Source organism: Zeus faber (assembly GCF_960531495.2).
Source record: "Zeus faber genome assembly, chromosome: 13".
Lineage (NCBI taxonomy): Eukaryota > Metazoa > Chordata > Actinopteri > Zeiformes > Zeidae > Zeus > Zeus faber.
This window is the reverse complement of record NC_137198.1, coordinates 3,773,892-3,788,937: the sequence shown is the minus strand read 5'-3', so window position 1 is coordinate 3,788,937 and position 15,046 is coordinate 3,773,892. Positions and strand designations below refer to the sequence as shown.

At 48.6% G+C, this 15,046-nt stretch overlaps 1 protein-coding gene across 3 annotated transcripts; it reads right to left on the bottom strand.

The window, feature by feature from the left end:
* Positions 1 to 274: 274 nt before the first annotated feature.
* On the bottom strand, positions 275 to 14,579 carry strn3 (striatin, calmodulin binding protein 3). Of its 3 annotated transcripts, none has more exons than XM_080012237.1 (16): positions 14,137 to 14,579; positions 10,892 to 10,995; positions 10,618 to 10,691; positions 6,179 to 6,260; positions 5,793 to 5,969; positions 5,554 to 5,698; positions 4,904 to 5,042; positions 4,345 to 4,484; positions 3,821 to 3,999; positions 3,592 to 3,639; positions 3,355 to 3,476; positions 3,085 to 3,252; positions 2,725 to 2,865; positions 2,494 to 2,601; positions 2,109 to 2,195; positions 275 to 2,024 (listed from the first exon to the last, which is right to left on the bottom strand). In XM_080012237.1, exons 1-16 carry the CDS (start codon positions 14,356 to 14,358, stop codon positions 1,855 to 1,857), a joined length of 2,106 nt encoding a protein of 701 aa, XP_079868363.1. In that variant the 5' UTR covers positions 14,359 to 14,579; the 3' UTR covers positions 275 to 1,854. The 3 variants fall into 3 exon arrangements, with proteins under 3 accessions (XP_079868363.1, XP_079868365.1, XP_079868364.1); XM_080012239.1 differs by having other exon boundaries at positions 2,494 to 2,592; XM_080012238.1 differs by having other exon boundaries at positions 4,345 to 4,481.
* Positions 14,580 to 15,046: the final 467 nt, after the last annotated feature.

Below are 15,046 nucleotides of genomic sequence, written 5' to 3'. Positions count from 1 at the left end.
TAAATGACATTCTACAGTGTGTTGACTTGATATGTCCACTAGGGGTCAGAATGGAGGAGAGTCTTGTCTGGAGTGTTTCCATACTTTGTGAGTAGAGCGTAGTGCAGATCCCAAACGCTGCTTCCTAAAACACCTCCTTCCGGGACAGTTTGCACGTTCACCTCTTTTCTGTGACCCCAAATCTGCCGCCGCCCTTGAGCAAGGCATTGGCTGTGGAGTCTGTCCTGTGGGCGTGTAGTCGTTGGAATGGACAGAACCAGCGCCGGCTGCTCTCGACAGTTACACCATTTAATATTTATTATAGACATTTTATATACATTTCATCTGTTGTTTTTCTATGTGGTACAATCTTTAAAATCTGTTTGAAAATCAAAAAAAAAAAAAAAAAAAAAAATTACAAAACTCATCAAAAGCCCCAAACTGATCAGAACCGTTTTTTGTTTTTCAATCCTTTTTGGAAGACTAGAAAAAATACTTTATTGTATTAATCATGCATTACACAAACAAAAGTCTTTAGTTTCACCAGAAGAGTCGACGTTTTTCTTTGTTAAGTCACGATTCATCTGCCGCGGTACAAATCCCTTAACTTAGAAAAATAAAATATCATTAAAAACAAAGATGTGGAATAAAGCAACGCGAGCCGCAAAACCCCAAACTCTGCCCATAGAACCGTGACGTCATCAGAACCATGATGTCATCCTGAATACCATGTCATCATCAGAACCGTGATGTCATCCTGATCGCTGCAGAGGCTCCTGATTGGACGAAAGACTGAAACCGATGATATGGTAAGAGATTCTGTTTCAGGGAACTAAGGGTTAGGAAGCAGGGATCTAGGGAACAAGGGGTTAGGAAGCAGGGAGCTAGGGAACAAGGGGTTAGGAAGCAGGGATCTAGGGAACAAGGGGTTAGGAAGCAGGGAGCTAGGGAACAAGGGGTTAGGAAGCAGGGAGCTAGGGAACAAGGGGTTAGGAAGCAGGGAGCTAGGGAACAAGGGGTTAGGAAGCAGGGAGCTAGGGAACAAGGGGTTAGGAAGCAGGGAGCTAGGGAACAAGGGGTTAGGAAGCAGGGAGCTAGGGAACAAGGGGTTAGGAAGCAGGGAGCTAGGGAACAAGGGGTTAGGAAGCAGGGAGCTAGGGAACAAGGGGTTAGGAAGCAGGGAGCTAGGGAACAAGGGGTTAGGAAGTTGAAGAAACTGGTGTTCGTCATGTTTGGATGAACTAAAGGAAGAATTTGTTTGTGAAGTTTCCATTAATATTTCAACAAACTTCTAAAAGTCAATGAACTCGACAGAAGATGAAACGCTATGACAGCGCTAAGGGGGCGGGGCTTATATGCAGCGATCCGATTGGCCGACCAGGAGCCGAGCGTCCTGTGACAGGCTCCTCCCTCCAATTTGTTCTAGAAGCTCGAAGCGCAGGCTGTGAACGTCAAAAGAGCTTCCTGTTTGTGACGTCAGTCTCCTCCGCCCCGCCCCCCCCACAGCCACAGCAGCCAATGAGAACGAAGCAGGATGACAGAGGGAGGAGCTAGGGGAGGCGGGTGGTTCCATGTAGTGTGTTTACGTTCAGGGTTCCTCCGGCTTCCTCGGGGAAGTGGACTCGGCCGACTCTGAACATCCATCTGGTTTCCACAAAAACACCTTTGCAACGTTTTCCACAACGTTTAGTGCTGCTGAACGCAGCACCAGGACAGAGTGTGTGTGTGTGTGTGTGTGTGTGTGTGAGTGTGTGTGTGTTCAGTCTTCCATATCAGGAAACAAACTCTTTTCTGTCCAACTTTTAAGTCCACCTTCTTCAGTCTAGAGGGTGTGTGTGTGTGTTCATGAGCGTGTGTGTGTGTGTGTGTGTGTGTCTAGACGTAGACCCGGGCCAGGGCGTCGGCCCCAGCCGAGGCGATGTAGGCCTTGGAGGGGTGGAAGGCCACGTGGTAGATGGCCTCCTCGCTCTTCTTCCTGTGGGCCGTGATCTCCTGCACGCACGTCTTACTGTCCAGGTTCCAGAGCCGCAGGGAGCAGTCGTGGCCTGGAGGGGGCGACAGGGGAAGCACCGTGAGGGGGAGGGAGGAGGAACAGGAAGTGGTGGAGGGGGAACAGGAAGTGGACTTACTGGCAGACATAAGGTAGATCCCGTTGGGGTCCACGGCCAGAGAGGTCACCGCATCCAGGTGAGCGACCATCGCGTGGATCACCTTACCTGCAGACAGACAGGTGTTTAACCAAACAGACGGACGGACAGACAGACAGGTGTTTTTCGACAGAGTCGGTACAGCAGGCAGACAGGCGTATAACCAGGCAGACAGACGTTTTACCAGACAGACGTATAACGAGACAGACAGACAGGTGTTTCATTAGACAGACATACGTGTTTCGATAGACAGACTGGCAGGTGTTTAACCAGACGGACAGACAGGTGATTCAGCAGACCGACAGACAGGTGTTTCGAAAGACAGGCGTTTCAGACAACAGACATATTTCCGCAGACAGACAGGTACCTGACTTGTTGTCATAGAACTTGATGTGTTTGTCCTCGTGGGCGCTGATGGTGACAGGAAGTGTCGGGTGACTCACCACCTTGTTGATGTGATTGGCTCCTGGCAGTGCTGGGGGCGGAGCCAACGCACGTTAGATACAACACAGGATAGATTCGTATCCACAGGAACGCAGTACTGTTCCAATGATTCCAGGATCTTTACATCCCATAATGCAGTGCCAGCGCTACGTACCGCTGTCTCCCTGGCCCTTCAGCACCATTGCATGCTGGGAAGTCTCTAGGTCGTACACCACCACGTCACCACTGCTGAACGACGCTACCATGTGGGCGGGGTCACAGCCGATGAAGTCCACCGAGGTGGGCACCCCGTGCTCTGCGCGCACACACACACACACACACACACACACACACACACACACACACACACACACACACACACACACACACACACACACACACACACACACACACACACACACACACACACACACACACACACCTCTATTGGCTGACTGAGGTCATGTGACTTCTTGAGCAGCAGTTGCTATGCTAGTACCACTGTTTGGAGGCGGTTGCTATGGAGCTCTCCCACCTCGGTCTGCGTTCAGGGTGCTGATGCACGGCTCCTTCTCCTGCGGGTTCCACAGCTTGATGGTTCCGTCTGCAGAGCAGGACAGGAGGCGGTCCTTGATGGCGCTGTAGGCCAACCCCCACACGGCGTCCGTATGCCCCGCCCATGTCCCCGCTAGGACGCTGGGATCTGATTGGACCAGAGTGGAAAAGGGTTCGGGTTAAAAAGGTTAAAGGGGAGCACAACGAAAACAATGTGTGTGTACAGCATGCGGTGTGTGCGTGTGCATACCGTAGGTGTCGTATGGGTCCACGTTAGAACCCGGAATGTTCCACCACTGGATGGTGGAGTCGATCCCTCCGCTGTAGCACTGGTCTCCATTTGAACCCATCACAAGGGACAGAACTGGACCACTGGGGGGTTGATTATCCTTTATTAGAATGATCATAGTTTGTGTTTCCTCTGTGTATTAGTTCTGTGTGTGTGTGTGTGTTCTGTGTGTGTGTGTGTGTTTTGTTCTGTTCTTACACGTGGGCTCTGAAGGTGTAGATTGGCTCCACGTCGAAAGAGGCACTTCTGTGGAGAGAGCAGCGTTAGACCCTCAGCACGTTTAGTCTTTATAACATCATACACGTCACTGTGAAGCAGCTGGTCTACCACTGGGGACCTCACTGGTACCCTAACCGGTGCCACTGGGGTCCTAACCGGTGCCACTGGGGTCCTAACCGGTGCCACTGGGGTCCTAACTGGTGCCTACTTCTTGGCGGGGACGGTCTTGCTGAGGTTCCACAGCTTCAGCGTCTGGTCCTCGGACACGGTGACCAGGCAGGGCTCCACGGGGTGGAAGGCCAGGCCGCGCACGCCGTCAAAGTGGCTCCGCAGCGTGAACCTGGGCGTCCACGTCTTCCTGAAGGACGAGTCCTGGTTGGCCGGCAGCTGGAGGGGGCGGGGCCAAGGGCAGGAGGGGGCGGAGACAGGTTAGCTGAGGTTAAATGCACATGACAAGTGATTGAATAAAGGTGTGTGTTCCTCTGTGGTATTTTTGTGTGATTGTGTGTATTTCTATATTTTTTTGTGTCTTTCTGCATATACTCTGTGTGTTCTTGTATTTCTCAGTGTGTATTACTATATTTTTGTGTGTACTTCTCTGTGTGTTTGTGTATTTCTATATTTCTTTGTGTATTTCTGCGTATATTTCTGTGTGTTCTTGTATTACTATATTTCTGTGTGTATTGCTCTGTGTGTTTTTCTATATTTCTTGTGTATTTCTGTGCGTCTCACGTCGTAGCTGTAGTCCGTCTCATCGTTGTTGACCGTCAGCTCGGCGAGGTCTCCGAGCCCCAGGACGTTCTGCAGGACGTCCTCCGACCCCCCCAGCAGGAAGGACTTCCCCCCGGTGGCGGGGAATGCCAGCGGCTCTGCTGCAGGGGAGGGCCGTGTTTTTAACATGGATCACAGTGATTCACACAAATCTCCAACTAAAATATTTGCGAGACCTTGAAATTGAGTGAAATAGCCGTGACTATCCCGCACTAAACGTCCAAATTAACAATTGAACGCATCGTCAGAAAACTGATTTGACCGTGTGGGAGTTATCCAGTTATCACCGGACCCAAAGAAAAATGAATATTTTCTACTTACTTTGAGCCCGTGGCTCTTCAAATAAATAAAAAAAGGTGATGCTTAGATACTTCCAGTTGTGCGTTTCGTCATAGGAAGCGGTCGCGTATCACTTTTTAAACCGCGAAGAGCTGTCGCAAAAATCAAGCACTTTGGTTGAGTCAGAAAAAAAGGTGTCGCACAGGAAGTGTGTGTGGTTGTCATCAAGCCAGCGCCTCACCCCACTCCGTTCCGTCGCCGGAGCTCCTCGCCTCCCCCGCTCCCTCCCCTTCCTCTGCCGTCACCAGGAAGTCAAACTCCTTCAGAGCCTCCTCCGTGTCGTCCTCCTGGAGCTCAGAGGCCAGACCCTCGTTACCCACCTGGGGTTAGGGGGAGAGAAGAGGAGGAGGAGGGGAAGAGTTTTCAGTCTTAAATAAATCCTCATAGTAAACATATCAACCCTGTGTTCTCTATGTTGTGTCGGAAATTCTTCATTTCTGACCCAGAGGGAGACGTCAGCCCCTGGTGGACAGTTTCAGTATTACAGGACTGTCACCAACATGTCCTACTCAGCGCGTCACGTCACTCATTTTCGTAGTCGGTTCCAGACGCTGTTCGAACGTGTTGTGGATTTGCCGTCAGTAGGTTTTTCCAAGACACACACTGGTGTCTGTCACCATGACAACAGCACACCACACCCATCACTTCTTCGAAACAACAGCACCGATTATTTCAAAATGGCAAAACTTCAATGTTGTCCAGGTGCTCAGCCGCAACCAAACCCCCTGGGGTGTAGTTCTCTGAACTGCCACTGGGGGCGTTGTTCAGTGATCTTGGCGGGTTTTTTGGGGGATAGAATAATTGTGTGTGTGAGTGTATGTGTGCACGAACCTTGGTTTTGTGTTTTTTGGCTCGGTGCTGTGTGTGTGTACGTGCACTGATGTCGTCCATGAGGTCTCCCTCCTCATCCTCCTCTTCATCACTGTCCTCTGCGTTCTCCAGGAAGTTAAACGTCTCCAGAACGTCACCGGGACTCCTGCACACACACGTTTTTAATTTAACCACAGCTCAGAGCTGCACTGATATCTCAAAAACAGTGTGTGTGTGTGTGTGTGTGTGTGTGTGTGTACCTCTTCATCTCTTGGCCCCTCCTCTTGCTGGGGGAGTCCGTTCCATTCAGGATGTGATCCAGGTTCTTGTTTTCCAGCGACCCGTTCTGCTCCTGAGTCGACAGGCCGAGTAGCGATCGCACCCTCTGGGAGCGCACGTCCAGGATGGTGTCCGTGTAGCCCACCTCCTGCAGGTACCTCCGCACAGGCACAGGCACAGGCGCGCACACACACACACACACACACACACACACACACACACACACACACACACACACACACACACACACACACACACACACACACACACACACACACACACACACACACACACACACACACACACACACACTTAAACTGTTGTCCAAAACATCAAGATGATTTCTAGGGTTCTGTGCGTGTCTCACTGTCTCAGCAGCTGTCTCCCCTGCTTCCAGGTCAGCTGGCTGTTGGGAGGGACGGCAGAAACTTCAGAGTCTTTGGTGTCTTCTGTGGGGAAACACACTGATGTCAGAAAGAGAACCCTCAACACTTAATGCCTTGCGCCAGGGCAGTGGTTCCCAAACTGCGGGTCTCGCCCCCTAGGGGGGGCCAGGAGTTATAACGGGGGGGGCACGCTGCGAGGAAATTATACCTCTTTCCCACTGCCCCAAAAACCCGGTAACACCTGCTGACATCAGGCATTTGTCACCAGTGGGAAAGGAAAAACGTGGGCCTGAAACCCTGCCCCCCCCCCCCCGCCCCCGGCATGGGTGACCGTGACATGGTGTGAGTGTGGGCATCTGGCCGATTCTTTTGAACGCCTCAAAATGACCTCAACGCACCCGAATGGCCGGAAGCGGGCCTATGTGAGATTGCTGTTCATCGACTACAGTTCAGCTTCCAATGCCATAGTCCCCCCCAGACTGGCTGTCAAGCTGAAGTAGCTCGGACTGAATACTCCACTGTGTGCCTGGATCCTGGACTTCCTCTCAGCCCGGCCCCAGGTGGTTAGGGTGGGGAAGCACACGTCCAGCTCCCTCACTCTGAATACAGGATCTGCCCAGGGCTGCGTCCTCAGCCCCCTACTGTGCTCCCTGTACACACATGACCGTGTGGCCAGGTCCAGCTCCATCACCATCATCAAGTTTGCTGACGACACCATCGTGTTGGGCCTGATCACCGACGGCGATGAGAAGGTCTACGGCGAGGAGGTGGCTGACCTGTCACTCTGGTGCCAGGACAACAGCCTCCACCTGAACGTCAGCAAAACTAAGGAGCTGATTGTGGACTTGAGGAGGGGATTGCAACCGAGGACGCACACGACGTTTGTAATAAATGGGGCTTCTGTCGACAGGGTGAGCAGCTTCAAGTACCTGGGAGTCCACATCACAGAGGACTTAACATGGACTTTACAAACAGACACTCTGATGAGAAAGGCGAGGCAGCGTCTTTACCACCTCAGGCAGCTAAAGAAATTCAGGGTCTCGTGAGGATCCTCAAGTCCTTCTACTGTGGAGCGGTGGAGAGCATCCTGTCAGGCAACATCACCGCCTGGTTTGGGAGCTGTACTGCTCAGGACAGGCGGGCCCTGCAGAGGGTGCTGCGTTCAGCTGAACGTAGCACTGGAACTACCCTCCCCTCCCTGCAGGACTTATACACCAGGAGGTCTAGTAGTAGAGCTGCAGGATCATGAAGGATCCTCACCACCCCAACAACGGACTGTTCCAGCTGCTGCGGTCGGGCAAGAGCCTCCACAGTCACACAGCGAGAACAGAGAGACTGAGACGGAGTTTCTACATCAAGACATAAGAACTGTCAACGCTGACCTCACCAGGGGTCCTCACTGAGCCACACACATAGGCTCCACTACCTCACTGTACTGTATGTAGCATACTGTACCGCATACTGTACCGCATACTGTGTCACTGTTCTGGGTTACTGCATACTGCACTGTATTGCTGTTCTGTTTGGTGTTACTGTATTGCTGTGTGGTATTGTTGTATACTGTACTGTATATCGCCATACACACTTTATTCACATCCACTTTACTGCACATATCTGTAGCGACAAATAGCCTATCCCATATACGTACATAACTCCATTTCCTTCACTTATATTTTGTACCCCCACTCTATTACCTTTTTGAGTCTTACATTATTTTTATTATTCTATTCACTAACTGCATTATGTTTTAGGAATCAGTTAGTTGCTAGGTAGACATTAGGTTAGCTATTATGTTCGGTTTAGTAACTATTGTGCATAATCTCTGGGTGCGTTGCAAAGACATTTCACTGCATATATGTATGAACGTATGCATGTATATGTATGTGACAAATAAACCTCTTGAATCTTGAAATACTTTTTTCAAGTTTTACAGTTTTATGTCATTGTTTGTTTAAGTCGCTGTCCCCTCTACTGTTTTGTTCCCAATCATGCTGGAACCATGACCAGCCCTTTTCCCACATGTTCCTGACGTCAAACGTGGTGAGGCACAGAAAACAAATTGCCTATTTTTAGCGGGTTGAAAACCCCGGTCAGCCCGTGAACTTTGGCGTGAAAACAGTATTATTGTCATCTTGCATTTGTAGAAATCATTTTGTAGTGCGAGACCGGATATAAACAAGTACCTCGGGGTGGGAATGGCCAGGGATATACTTGGGTTATTACTGTTGATATGAGGTTGCAGGACTAAGTTTAACTCTTGCAGAGTAAATGTTCAGATTTTTGTTTATTCCCAGGGATTTGGTGAACTTTCCATTTTTGTCCAGAAAGGCAATCATGAGAAAATCTGAAGTAAAAATGTAGATGACGGATGCTACAGCGTCACTTTTAATGCTTCCACTCACTCTAAAAGTGACATGTTCCTTATTTTGTTTCATTTCAATAAGATGTTACACACTGAAGCTGCAGTTCAGTGTTAATTACGATTAATTTATTTGGGGTTTCAAATAAATTCTATAGCACTTTGCAAGCAGAGGATGTGTCATGTGTGGGTTCATGTAGGTGGTTGTTGGGGCTTGAAAATATTTTAAATCTACAAAAGGGAGGCCGCTGAAAAGGTTTGGGAACCACTGCTCTAGGAAATAGAACCCCAAACCCTGGGTAATCAAGTTCAAGTTCTAACTTCGCCCGCAGAGGGCAGATTTATTTATATAAATAATACTTCATCTATCTCACGTTTGAGTTTTATGGCTAAAGGGATGAACTAATTTCTTTATCTGTTGTTGTCGATGATGGGGATGTTGAACTGGGTGCCAGCAGGTAGGAGAGAAGACTGCATCACCCGTACAGTCTGACAAGATGGAGTCCGCCCTCTTCACCACCTGCCTGTTGTGGATGACAGACAGGCTGCACTGCTGGACCCCTGTGATTTTGCTTTTACTGTTTACTATTTTGGAGAACGAGTTTTTGGATTTGACCTTTAAGCTGCACAGCAGCGGGTTATGGAGAGTGATGCAATGGGTTGGGGTTAACCCTATGGTCGTCTGTAAACCGTGTAGAAGAGGGTCAGAGACTTCCAGCTAAACTAGGGTCAACACAAAAACGGTTGGAAAGTTGTTCCACTAACAGACAGAGTTGAATAGTGTTGAACAGTTTGGCATGAGTCTTGTTGCCCTCCAGGTGTTTGAATATATCTCTAAAATATATAAAGTCGAGCCGGGTGGCACCCGCTTGGCCCTATCAGGAAGGAGCTGGGTTTTCTCCAGTTCCCTCTTATTAGCCTTTAAAAGGACTTCACAACCAGGGAGGTCAGGGCTACTGGCCTATAGTCATTTAGGACTTTTGGGCGGGAGGGAATCACAGGAGCCCGTTTCAACAGAAACTGAAATATTGTGGAAAAAAAATAGGACCCAGTTGTTCTGCACAGCAGATAAGTGTATGACTACCACCGCTCTCTGAACCTCACATTAAGACATCCAGGGGCTAACGACATTGGTCAGCTCATCAGTATCACGACACGAGAGAACAATCGCACCTCAGTCAGTACAGTCCAAGCACCCTGCAGGGTCAGCCCAGCGAGCGCTTCACCCCTCGGAGGGCTGTGGGGACAGCAGCTCCCTGAACGGTGCCACAGCACAGGTCCAGGATCTCATCATGTCTGGTTGGGCGTGTCACGTACCGTTAAAAGGGTGTGAGAGTTTTTAAAGTAAATAATTGGCATTATTCTCGTTTGGTTTAGACTGAATATAAACACCGTGACAAACACCTGAGGCAGGTGACAGGGACCAAGTGGCACAGACAGCCCTTCAATGCCCTTTGTGTACACCCTCCCCCTTACAACACCGTTTTACACCACTGTTCGTCCATATAGAGAAACTCCACTCTGCCTCCCAGACTTTTGACTCCGCTGACCGGGTCTCAGGTCAGGGCCAGAACACACACCTTTCTGAATCCATGTTGGGAACGTACGCGGGTTTGAAGCTCGTGAGTTTTAGCCCCGGACTCCACCCCTCTTCCTCACTTTCCAAGGAGATTCCGTAAACGACCACAATAAAAACATGATCACCAGGTCCAAAGCCCAGATTCCGCGAAAAACAGATTAACAACCATCTGATTATTTAACATTGCACACTGTGATTGAAACAGTTCAAATGATAAGACGCTAAAAGTCAACAGACCAAGAACCTGCCGGTCGCTGCACGAGCACAAGCACACAGCTTTTTATTTGACTGGTCATGTCCTGTATTGCACAGAGTAAACAACAGCAACATGAAAACCACTACTCGCAGCTTCTGTATGTATACCAGTCTTTGTGGTGTATTGTACATTAAAACATGATATATATATATATATATATATATATATATATATATATATATATATATATATATATATATATATATAGAGTTTATGAAATTCTCACCCGATTCGAAGTTGGGAGTCTTCACTTCACCTTGGTTTAGTTCTGTTCCATATTTTAACTTGTGGTATTTTGCTCTGGAGGGAAAAACATAAATTTTTTAATAGATTATTAGAACCATTCTATAAAGAGAGAAAAAAATCCAGAGATTAAAGGAATTACAATACCCCCCCCCCCACCCAAAAAGAAACATGCATCCTGCAGCCATTTAAAAAGCTGTTTTGAATGTTAATATGATGTGTGTGTTTCAGAATGTCTGTAGTGAAGCATTGTTTACCTTTCCTGTTTTAAAGCGTATTCTAACATCTTTATTCTTCTGACCAGGTCGTTCTTCAGGTTCTCCTGACCCTTCCTCTCCCCCTGGAGGAAGGCTATCCTGGCCTGTAGAGGGAGAGACAGACAAGTGTTTGATTCCAACTGTGTGATTTGTCCTCTCTTCTACCAGAACTGAACTGTTCTGAATCCCCTAAAACCTGTTGCTTTCAGATGCGTTTCCCTTGGACACGGAGCCAGCAGGGCTGCGTTCATCGCTATGGTAACGAGCCGTTTCTATCAGCTGGTCATATATTATGCTAGCTAGCTAATGCTAATCACTAATGCGGATCTGGTGGCGTTTAGAGCAGAACATTCTGGTGTGCATCTAATTAACGACAGAAAGTGAAAACCAACGTGGATCAACGTGGTCCGGTTCAAAAGGAACCACCTGGAACCAAGCAGGGGCAAAGAAAGGAATAACGAACTTCCAGGATTTGGGGCGGACGAGCGCCATTGGTGGGAGAGATCACTGTTTCTTTCTTTAATTCACTGCTTTGAAGCCGCAGCAGGACAGGACTGATGGAGACTGACGGAGAAGGAAGCAGCCGCACAACAATATTCTGATCAATAAATAACAATCTTAATGTGAAAGAGACAGGAGGTTCTGTTCAGTTCAACCCAGAGCTGGAAGCCCAACTGCAGTAGCCTGTCTGTCTTACCTGTCTGTCTAACTGCCTATTTGTCTGTCCTCTCTGAGCAGCTGGTGCTGAAATCTAACACTGCTGGCATGCAGGCGGCAGGAACTATTTATACACACACACACACACACACACACACACACACACACACACACACACACACACACACACACACACACACACCCCCCCCCCCCCCCCGCCCCACTTGGGAAATGAGAACAAGAAGAGAGAGCGATGGAGTGACTGAGGGAGGTGAAAACATTCTGCCTCTTGGCAGATTGAGCCACAGTCCAGTTCTGAGGTCACGTGACCTGCTGGCTCCAAACCAGTAGTGAACGTTTGTCTATTCATAGTCCTATAATTTAATTTGATATATTTCAGTTCCACAGACAGTTGAGTGTTGTGGCACTGTTTCAATGTGTGTGGAGACCTGTTGGAACAGTTCCTGTCGGAACCAGGAACGGAACCCTGAACGGGCCTGCAGGGCCCGGGGTTCCAAAGGTCAGGAGGGCCCTCAAGAGACCACGAAAGGTCCTTAGACCTTCTGGCTGGTGATGGACCACGGAGTGACAATGTCAACGAGCTAAGTCTCCCGTAACCATGGTAACAGACCATCACCTGGAGCTCCCGTTTTAAACACTTAGTTTTATTTTATCTTCCAGAAGCTTCCTGTGATACAGGAACAGCTCAACCTTCTAACTGGTCTTCAGGATGTCATGCTGGAGGAATGTGGAGCCAGAGCAACAAGTCAGAGCACAGAGAGCGAATCACACACACACACTCACACCCTCACACACTCTTCAGGCGCCTGACGCAGGGTGTGTTGGGACAAAGAGATGAAGTGTGACATATTTCAACACTCCTCTCTCTCACAAAAAATATCAACTGTTTTGGAAGCTATAGCTCAACTCAGATTACACGTACACCTAATAACAACATCATAACAATGTATATTATGCAGGTACAATGTCTATTATACCCTGTTTATCAGCTGCATAATACAGGTTAAAGGATCCAAGATAAAGTATGATATAATCTGATATAACTCCCTATGATGATTTACACCCAACAACATTGGGTGTAATGTACAACATTTCAACGTAAATCTTCTGGGCATCAGTAGCACAGCACAGTGTCAGACTATTGCCGTTTAACAAATAAATTGAAAACCGATGAAACAAAATGATCATTTAAAGTTATGATAATTCTGAGTGCTAACCAATGGTAAATAGCTTCAGATTAGACATGATCAAACCGATCAATTTATCATCATTTCAGGTTATTCACTTCTTACACAGTTCTGCTTGAAATGACACTACAAACCTGCAGTGATAGAAAGTTATGAAGTATAAGTACTTTGGCGGTTTTACAGACTCAACTTTTACTCCACATTATTTCTAAGCAAATATCTACACTTTTTAATGGATGCCACATTTATAAGTCAGGCTACATTTTTGGACTGGATGAATCAAACTTTTTATCTGTGATTCATCAGCTCCAGACATTCTTAAATAACTACGACTCCAACTTTTATATTTTATGATAAATCATAATCAGGATCTGCATGAGCATCACCTGCAGAAAAAAAAAAAAGTTTAGTCGATTTAGTAATACTTTATGAAGTATTACAGACTCCGTTATATCAGGACACTGGGTAGGACAAGTACCTTTACCTTTAATACATTCAGTACATAAGTAGGCATGTACTTTTACCTTCAATTTTACTGTACTTATTTTGTCTCAGTGTATTTGTACTTTTACTTCAGTAAAAGCTCTGAGTACTTCTCAGTGCGTTGACATGTTCATTTCTATTTAAATCTGTTTCTTGCAGCAGTGAGTGCAGCTCCATCACCAGCACCAGAATGCTGCTCCTCATGGAGGAGGTTCAGCCCCGCTGCTGTTCAGAGGACCTTCTCTAGTATTACTACTACTACTCCTGTTATGATTGTTACTGTTTTCCACTTTATCTTCACTAATACACTGCAATCTCACCTGACTACAGATGGACATGTTCTGCTAATCGTTGCTACAGCAGCTTGTCAACAGACTTGTGGACTGCAGCTACACCGGCCGACTACAGATCATTTATATTCTGATTTACATTTACTATATCTTTACTTATCATATAATTATTACATTGTATTTCACACAAGCATTTTTTGTGTATTTTAGACACACACACACACTTTTGTTTTGTTTGTTGTAAGTCAAACAGCCTGATCTGTGGTCAGCGCCACACTGTACAATGACCCAAAATGGCTGCATCCACAGACTGGTTGACAGCTCCATCCACCGATGGTTATCACCTAAATATCTCGCTGCACTTGGTAAATAAAGAAATTCAACAGACACAGCGGCTGGACCGGACGGGCCGGACCTCGAAGCCCGTGTGGGCCGGACAACACCGGCTGTTAGCCGTTAGCTTAGCCGAGAAGCTAAGACACAAACAAACACGTTTCCAATCAAAACAGTGAAGCCGTCCCCCCGCACCCCGGGTCCTGGAAACCATCCCCGCATCATGCTTTTTATCACCCCGCTAGCTGCTAGAGCTAGCCGCGGCCCCAGCTACCTGCAGCTCGGCCCGCTCCACCTCCCAGTGTGCCCTCTCCATCTCGAACCGGGCCCACTCGTGCTGGATGTAGTGCAAGATCCCCGGGATGGAGTACTGCTGCGGCCGCGGCACCTCGTCCTGCTGTTGCGGGACCAGCGCTCCGAGCGGCGGGTTAGAGCCGCTCCCAGGCTGCGGTGTAGCGGGCTGCCGCGGGGCGCCCATGCCCGGGTGTTCGTCCATGTTCAGAGATAAACTAAGTCCCACTACGGTCCGCTGCGGGTCCCGCGGCTCCCTGAGCCCGGCGCTCCGCTCCGTGTTCCGCTTCTGCCGCGATGAGAAGCCTCCGCGGGAGTGACGCTGTGCGAGGATCCGGTGTCAGAGCCTGGGTTTAACCGGCCGCCATTACTGCCTGTTAGCTGCCCCCGGACCTGCCTGTTAGATGCCCCCGGACCTGCCTGATAGCTGCCCCGGGACCTGCCTGATAGCTGCCCCCGGACCTGCCTGTTAGCTGCCCCCGGACCTGCCTGATAGCTGCCCCGGGACCTGCCTGTTAGCTGCCCCCGGACCTGCCTGTTAGCTGCCCCCGGACCTGCCTGTTAGCTGCCCCCGGACCTGCCTGATAGCTGCCCCCGGACCTGCCTGTTAGCTGCCCTGGGACCTGCCTGATAGCTGCCCCCGGACATGCCTGTTAGCTTCTTCTTCTTCGTCTTGTTTTTCTTATTCTTCGGCGTTTAATGGCAGCTTGCATCCTAAATGTTGCACTACTGCCATCTACTGCAGATAGTTACCACTACAGTGTCCACCAGTCCTGTAATAGATAGACAGACGGACAGACAGATTTATTATTCACCGTTTTATATGAAACACATCAAAGCTTGTTCTACAGCCGCTTCCAGGACACCGTGGAAAGATGGCGGCGCTTATTGAC

Coding starts and splice junctions, on each gene's coding strand:
- strn3 (XM_080012237.1), bottom strand. CDS start 14,358: ATGGACGAACACCCGGGCATGGGCGCCCCGCGGCAGCCCGCTACACCG. Junction 6,261..10,617: donor GACTCCCAACTTCGAATCGG/GTGAGAATTTCA, acceptor GTTTCCCCACAG/AAGACACCAAAGACTCTGAA. Junction 5,970..6,178: donor GGGAGACAGCTGCTGAGACA/GTGAGACACGCA, acceptor GCCTGTGCGGAG/GTACCTGCAGGAGGTGGGCT.